Source organism: Tiliqua scincoides, chromosome 7 (genome assembly GCF_035046505.1).
Source record: "Tiliqua scincoides isolate rTilSci1 chromosome 7, rTilSci1.hap2, whole genome shotgun sequence".
Lineage (NCBI taxonomy): Eukaryota > Metazoa > Chordata > Lepidosauria > Squamata > Scincidae > Tiliqua > Tiliqua scincoides.
Window position 1 is genome coordinate 62272684 of NC_089827.1, and position 8678 is coordinate 62281361.

General features: G+C 44.4%; 1 protein-coding gene across 5 annotated transcripts in view; it reads right to left on the reverse strand.

The window, feature by feature from the left end:
• Nucleotides 1-7277, reverse strand: part of ANO4 (anoctamin 4) — a 121327-nt gene extending 114050 nt beyond the window's left edge. For all 5 annotated transcript variants that reach the window (XM_066633243.1, XM_066633245.1, XM_066633246.1 and 2 more), the window contains exon 1: nucleotides 7117-7277. In XM_066633243.1, the coding sequence (XP_066489340.1) occupies nucleotides 7117-7186 (70 nt within the window). In that variant the 5' untranslated portion in view covers nucleotides 7187-7277. The remainder of the gene's footprint in view (nucleotides 1-7116) is intronic.
• Nucleotides 7278-8678: the final 1401 nt, after the last annotated feature.

Genomic DNA, 8678 nt, shown 5'->3' on the forward strand with positions numbered 1-8678 from the left:
AGCGTGTGATTGGTCTTTGGAACTCCTTGCCACAGGATGTGGTGATGGCATCTGGCCTGGACACCTTTAAAAGGGGATTGGACAAGTTTCTGGAGGAAAAATCCATTACGGGTTACAAGCCATGATGCGTATGTGCAACCTCCTGATTTTAGAAATGGGCTATGTCAGAAAGCCAGATGCAAGGGAGGGCACCAGGAGGCAGGTCTCGTTATCTGGTGTGCTCCCTGGGGCATTTGGTGGGCTGCTGTGAGATACAAGAAGCTGGACTAGTTGGGCCTATGGCCTGATCTAGTTGGGCTGTTCTTATGTTCTTATATAGCTGATTTCCTTTAATAAGCTACACAATCCTTAAATCACAAGCTAGAGAAGTTGTGTCTTAAACCAGTTTTACTCCGGTGGTCAATAACTTAACCTATGAAATACTGCCTTTTATTCTTATGTCTATCAACTGTTCTAGTTCAAATGATTCCTGAGTCTCTCATGTGGAAATATAAGCCATTATAGGACCTTGGTAATGTTAGATCTATTTTCCTATTTGTTCAGAGATCCTGTACGATTACTTTCAATGCAGTTTATCCAAAAAGTAATTGATACTACCTCCGATTATGGAGGCGAGATGGGAGCTTCCTCTCAGAGTAAATAATACTCATATCTGGGGAAGTGATCCTAATTGGGAATATGACAGGAAAAAAGGGTTAAGGCCTCCTCCATCTGCACAGTGGTCCCAATCCAGATTAGGCCCACATGCTGTTTTCATTTCAAAAGAGACATAATGTATATTCTGACCCTTGGGACAGCCTCATTCAAAGAATTGCACCTGCTATTACAGAGTAGAGTGAAATCTGGCTTAACTCCAAGCATGTTAGTTTAACTGGATTACGGGTCTGGATTGTGGCTCACCCTTGAAACACTTATCTGGACCACACATTGTTCTCTTTTGCCATGGTCATCTCAAACCCATAGCAATATGTAAAGAATACTTAAAGAACAAGACTGTAATTTCCATTTTATCTGTAGCAATACTAAAAGAAAACAAGCAAAAACACTGACACAGCTTATGACATATGTGAGGATGAAAGCAGGAAGCCAAACCACATCACCCAGCTGACTGAATGCATCTATGAAATGCTGCAGCACTACAGATCATAATAAAGAGGTTACTCATGATGCAAAGATGTCCTGTTTTACAACACTTAACAAAAACCCACAAATGCAAACAACCAGTTTTCAGTATCTGATTTCAATGCAAGCCAATGCATCATTGTGGAAATCACTTTCTGAATGTGCCAGACAATCCGGGGGGGTGGGTGGGCGGAGTTCATTCATATACTATAGTACAATGTCTGGAATAGGGTAAGGCGCAACCCTGTACATGTCTTTCAGAAGTCCCATTGAGTTCAATGGTACTTACTCCAAGGTAAATGTATATAGGATATATTAGTATGATGAATGTCCTATTTTTCCATATTTTTGGACACTTCTATCTCCCCAGAAGCTCCTGTGCAAGTTCAGCGCTAAAAGTGAGTAGAACATGTTCTTACAGCAGCTTTTGCCCATTTCTTGAAATAGCATTCTAAACCAGCCATGTAGCGGTTTTTGTGGATTTGGATACTTCTTAAATAGATAGGCAAGCTCCTACTGAGATTGGCATGTGCCAACCGAGGGCCCAATCCTATCCAATTTTCCAGCCCCAGTGCAGCCACAATGCAGCACCAGGGTAAGGGAACAAATGTTCCCATATCTTAAGGAGGCCTCTGTGACTGCTGCCCCACCACAAAATGCAGTGCATGCCCCATTGGCACTGCTGTACCAGCCCTTGAAAATTGGATAGGATTGGGCCCTGATTGGGCAACCAAACATGTCTGTCTAGGTCAGTGGTCACCAAACTTGCAACCACTGCATTCTGAAAAAGCAGTCCCCATTCAGACTACAGCTTACTGTTGGTGGTATAAGTCTTGTGAGCCTACTATTTCCGGCTGTAGTGGAATATTCCATTTTTTTTAAATGTAGAAAACTCTCTGCAAGTAGCAAATTGGCCCAACAGGGAGAAAGTTGGCATGCAGTGCAATCCTAACTCCTGGGTTAGGCTGGCACAGACACTTGTACTGACTTGGGGGTGTGACAAACACGTTTGCGCCAACTTTAGAGTCAGGGAGGCCACTGCAAGGATTTTGGGGAGAAGGTGTTTCAGTATGGGGGACGGCGGACGGCAGGCATTCCTGGGGGCGGGCAGGCAGGCAGGCAGGCAGGGAGCAGGAAACGGGGCCAGGATCCCGCAGTTATGCCTGATCCTGACCCCGTTCCTGGGTGACACAGAGCAGCTCTGCTCTACTTGGATTTGCACCACCTCCTGGGGTGGCTCAGATCCAAGTAGATCCATTGGGGCCAGTGCAGCATGACATAGGGTGAAGGGAAAGTTTTCCCCTTGCCTCAAGTTGTGTTGATTCCGGCCCCAAATTTGTGCTGGATGCAGCACAGATCCACTGGCCTCCTGCTCCAGCACAAGTCAGGATTCTGCCCTTAGAAGCTCACTGGTGCTATAGTCCAATTCTGAGTTTCCCAGTGCCCACAGGAGCAGCAGTGCCAAAGTGGCTACCGCTGTATCGAGAGAGCCAGAAAACAGCCTAAAGTCTACTTTAGGGAAGTCCCAAGCCCTAACGTTCAGGATATGGCAGAGTAGTGCTCTGCTGATTTTGTTCCCCCCTGCTCTGGTTCCTCCTCCCATCCCACCCTCTCCCAGCCCTTGTTCTGTCCTTCCCTTGGCCCCCCAGAGGATGCACCACTACCCGGCAGTCACACTTACCCCCTGCAGTGTGTCCGCCTTCTGCTGGTGCTAGGCCCGGCGTCTGACTGGCATGGGCCCAGCACCAGTGCTCCCTACTCTCAGTGTACAATAAACATGCTTTACAGCATGTTTACAGCACCCAGTGCTGGCGCTGGGCCACTTTAGGATTGGGCCTCTAGTCTTCTATGTGAAGTGTTAAAAATGCCATCCCTTATCAGCAGCCTGAAGTTTTACAGTCTACCTTAGGACTCTTACTACTTCATTCTGCTGCATGAGATCGATCAGGCTGTAGCCCAAATGGGGGAATGTGGGTACCAGGAGGTAGAAAATGTAGAAAATGTATAATGAGCTATGCCTGCATTGACACATACTGATCCAGTTCAATCACGCTTTAGTGGGAATGATACTGGTTTAAAGCAAAACAGGAGCACAGTAAAGTGCAGGTTTGACAGTGAACATAATTAGTACAGGCTTGGCTTGTGCCAAGTTGACCCTTAAATTCTGAAGCTGGCACAGTCTGTAGCAACAGAGAACATTCAAATGAAAAGGAACACCAAAATCAGCATAGCCATTTGGTGAGATGAAGATGAATCCTTAATGCAGGGGTGCCAAACGTAAGACCTGGGGGTCACTGAAGCTTTTTATCTGGCCCTCGAGCTCTCAGTTGCCAGAAGTGAGAACAAACCAGGAAGATCCATTCTGAAATGTTGTTGATTCTTGAAAGAGAGAACCTCTATGATTGTAAAAATCCCCTTGAGGGATTTAGAAACGCCTGCCTATGTAAACCGCCTTGAATAAAGTCAGAGGAGTAATCCGATGACCAGAAAGGCGGTATATAAATACCTAGTTATTTAGTTATTATTACAGTGCTGAGGTGGCATTGCTGAAAGGGTGGCCCACATGATAATTGGGCTCTCCCATATCTTGAAAAATGATCAAGATTTGCATATTTCTGACTCATTTGCAGCTAATGTTCCTAAGTGAGAAAAAAGTGCTTATTTCCAGTTATGACCTGTTTAATGACATCACTTTCTATCTAATGACATCACCTCTGGCTCTCAGCAGGCATCATGAATGCTATTCAACCCACTATATGAAATGAGTTTGACACCCCTGCCTTAATGCATCCCTCTGAGGGAATCTCTTATGGAAGTACCATGAGCCATTTTAGTGATGAAGAACAAAGTGAGCTTGTCAGTAAAGCCGGAAGATACTTGAAGCTTTCAACAGGGTTATGAAGGCCTGAAGATTTAGAATAGCTAAGGGTTAGAACAAATTGTGGACTCTGATTCAGTTTTCATTAGCCTTTAGGCTAAATTCTTAATTTGAGTCACTTGAGTCTTTCGGCTAAGTTCTAAATTTAAATTATGAATTGAGCAACCTGAAATTGGGTCAGATTTCTGACCTAGCTATAGCAGCAGAATCTTCTGTTGTAACTGAATATCCCCAGGATTGCAAAATGTCACACACTCTTCTACAAGATAGCTTTATTTAACATAATATAATCTGCCGTGGGACGGAAGGACGCATGGACAACGGACGGATGGACACACACTCAAGCACGCACACACGCACGCACATTGTAGAGGCCTGTGGAATGTATAGAGATTGCCTGCTCTTTAGGCATTGTTCCAACTGTGGAGCATACAAGCCAAAATGACAGTGTACTACAATGAAGGCAATAAGAGTATGAACTAAGATTATTATGAGAGAAGACCAGAAGAGTAAAGTTACCATTGAAACCCATACTCTCTACTTTCAACTTTATACCAGCCTTCTACAGTAGCAAACAAACAATTCTTATGCTTTATCATAGCAAAGATAATCCACTGAATAGGTGAATTAACACAATTAAAAGGTACAAAGGTAGAAGCAGAATAGGGATGTGGGAGCTCTCTGTTGCTCAGACTCATGTATGACTGTGTCTGTGAAACAGGATGTATGGGTGCACCATGCAATAAGCTCCCTAGCTTCTGCAGAATAATTGCATTCTCTTGTGATTATGGTAGCTGCCCTGTAGAAGCAGAATGAGGTACATAGATGAGATCATCAACATATTTGAAGAGAGGTCCTGGTGTGGCACCAGATTGCACTGGACTATGGAAGAAACTGGGGAGGGGAGGGAGCCTTGTGCACATGCAAATTGCATTCATGGTATTTCTCCTGCCTGTGCACTCCCCCTCCTATTCCATTCATAAGTGGTCTATAGCTCATCCTTAAAGGAATTATACAGGAAGTGCTGTGTAGTTAAGTTTGAGTGAGTTTTTCAGCATTCTGTCATTATAAAGTTTGAACATTTCTTCATCCTAGAACATTGATATTGTTTGGTCAATATCAAGTTAGGCACAATCGCACTACCTTGCAAGGAGTTAGGAAATATTCTATATATTGACAAAGTGCCTACGATTCTACTACCAACAAAAGGAAAAATATATGTTTGTTGGCACTTTCACTTATGTGTAGTGGTCATAAAGGAATTACTCTGAAGTCAATAATACTGATTTTTCATATTTATTGAACCAAAACCAATGGCCGATACAACATTTCACTTTGTGAGAACAGCACCTTTCATTGGATCCCACACAACCCATATTTGGTGCAACTTTGATTTTATGGTTACTGGGTGCCTTTTTGTTATTTTAATTGACACCACTCTGCCAGGGACGCAAGCTTCCCATCACTGAAATTTGTCATCTGCATGATCTAATGGGTAAATTGATACCCATCCCATGTTTGTTTCACTAATGGTAAAAGAACTTATATTTGCTGATAGACTATTAGTACCATACCCTGTACTAAGGTAGAGTGTGTTACGGCCAAGAGATAGTTGAGCAAGTGGTCAGAAGATGAATGTTGGCATTACGGTGTTTAAAAATTAAACAGCACAATCCTATGCAGCACTGGCACAGCGGAGGCCCATACACTATCCAGTGTTGAAATTGAACAGCCCAGAGGTCTCCTCAGGATAAGGGGACATGTTGAGCTCCAGCCTGTGTAATGGGGCTACTTGGATCCGTGCCAGCAAAACTTCTGTCACAAGTCCAAGAAGCTCTGTGTAGGGCTTCCAAGCCCAGGAAGGGGGTTAGGAAATGGCAGAGTCCTTCTGTGCTGATTCTGCACCTTCCCAGGTCTGATCTGCCCCATTCCACCCTCCCCAGTCCAGAAACACCCCTTCCCTGTCTCCATGCCGCCCTCCCTCCACCCTTGCACTGCTCAGCACTGTATTTGCCAGTGCCAATAGTCAAAGCTTTGGGTTCAGAAACTTTGGGTCCAGAACCAAGGGAGGTGCAGGCCTTCCCACTGGTGCTCCCTACCCCCAAGTAGTCACGAACATGCTTAATGACACTTAGCGCCAGCGCAGCAATTGCTGCATCAGCGCTAGCCTCAATTAGGATTGGGCAACCAGCAGTAAAGAAACAGAGGATGGTCAAATTATTTATCAGGTCATCAGTAACACCCTTCTTGCCTGCAGGAAGGATATGAACACAATGTCCAAGAGATACATACACCAGCTTCCTAAGCAGAAACTAATAATGGGAACTGATGCTCTGATAAGTAGGCAGAACTGCAGGCACACCTAAGAGTATTGTGCCCATACCCACTAAACCAAATAGGCCATACAAAAACCACTTTTCCTGCTCAGCAAAAGCCACTGTGCTGATCGGTTGGCCACAGAATGGCCAGGACAGCTCAATGGCATTCAGAAACAAAATGGGATTTCAACGCTGTACCAAGCAGCTACTTGGTGTCTTCCAGTGTGAAATTATACAAAGAGGCTCTTCTGAAGCTCTTCTACTGCCAAGGCTGCATTGACTCCTTGCCAGGGGAGGGGGAGGTCAAGTGAGAGGCCACCAGGGGAATTGACTCTGTTAGTCATTTTAATAAACATGACCTTTTCCTGAAGTGTGTGTGAGAGAAATCATTTTGTTTGCACTGAGATGAGAAAAAGGGGGGGGGGTGAGTTGATGTTACAATGACATATCCAGTAGTTATGCTGCCACAAATGTTTATGAATAGCAGATGCCAAACAGAGCATGTATGCCAGTGTGCTAGAAATGCCAGCAAAGATGTCTGCCTAGGAAATGCTTTGCAATATCTCTCCTTCTCTCACACCCAACCATTCCAGCTCTTGCTCCAGGTTATTGCTTAAATAACAGCAGTTGTGAACAAGCAGTCTGAGAAAGGCCAAAAGTGAACATCAATCTATTGACTGTATCAATCTATAGATTGACTTCCATGCAAGCTTGATCAGATGCTAGAAATGCATTACATAGCATGTATCATTTGTGTACAAGCAGCCTGAAAAGGACTGGAGCTCTATATATTGTTACCTGGCTGATGAGTTACTGGTTTCCCAATCCGAGTGGGTAATACAACAGATCCTGAAGATGAAGCCTCCATTTTTATTGACCTTCCAACTTGGGGGAGTGAAGAATACCTAACCACAGACCGACTCGGTGAAGGCTGATGACTTGCTGCGCTTGTCCTTTGGTAGATCTGCACACACTTTTCAGCCCCATGAATAGATAAGCTTCTACCTACCAGCAAGAAAAAAGAGCAACTGTTAGATGCAGGAGGCAGCTTCTGAGTAAGTACATCACAAATATCAAAGGTGCTCAGATTAAGCATCTGACAGAAGCAAACAGATGTGTCAATTTTATGCTAATCTGAATTCTGATTTAGGTCTGAAAATGTTCTAGTTTTAAACTACATTAAGGATAAACCAGATCTAGACTTCGCACTTTCTCTCTCCCTTTGAACTAGGAGAAACCCTAGCCCTGTTGGGGAACTGTAGATAACCATGTTGAAATACTCTACCAGCACCTGTGTGTAGTCTGAACTACTGAGTCATAACTCAACAGACAACTTAGTAGTGGCAGATTAGTACAAATCCCCTACTGAAAACTCCAGTTTAATACTAAAGAATTCAGGAGGAGAGACACAGGATGCAATAACTAGAGTGCTGTGACTGAGTGATCTCACTGAATAACCTTGGGCAAGTCTACCACACAGAATTGCTGAGAAGGTAAAATGCTATCCTTTACCACTGGAGGAAGTGAGGGATACAAATTTAACAAACAATGGTGTATTACCAGAAGGTAATGCTCCTTCTGGATTCAGAAACAATAACCACATCAATGGGCAAAGCAAATGCATTTTACTGATAACACATGAGCAGTGTTAACCTCAAGAAAGGTAGTATGCTTATACCCCTTGGGTTGTTGAGAGTACTGATGCAGCAAAGGGTGACTCCTATGGCCATGGTGTGCAGTATCCCAGGCACAGCCTACACAGATGTGCACAGATAACAGACTTGGGACTTTCTTAGATATGCCTGGTAAGAGCTATGAATACATTTACACTCCCATTAAATAGTAAGAGAGGAAAAACATATTAGGGAAGAAACCACTGAACAAACAGGACCTCTCATTTGCAGGTGTTGGATTGCAATGAAGCCAGCAATGAAGGCAAGGAAACATTTCTTTCCTTACCCTGTATTGGGTCCCAGCAGCCGCTATTGATCTACTCGGATCATGTCAGCGCAATCGCTTTCAGGCCTGGAATGGGGGTTTGGATGCAGCAGAAACCTCCTCTGGTGACCCAACCCTGTTCCTGGACTTGAATACCCTCCTCCCTGTCCTGAAACACCCCGCTTCTGCCCATTCCATTCTTCCCCTGCCTCCCTGCCACCCAGCATTGTACGTACTTAACCCGATCGGCAAGTACAGCTCTCTTTCAGCAGCAACATGCTTTATGGTATGTCTGTTAACATGTGTGTGTGTGTGTCCATTCCACCAGCAGGATCCGGCATAGGAGCGGGCTGTTAGTTCCCAATTCTGGCAGGTAGCAGTCTCCTGTCAAACAACTCTGTCTCTATGGCAAAGCAGTTCAT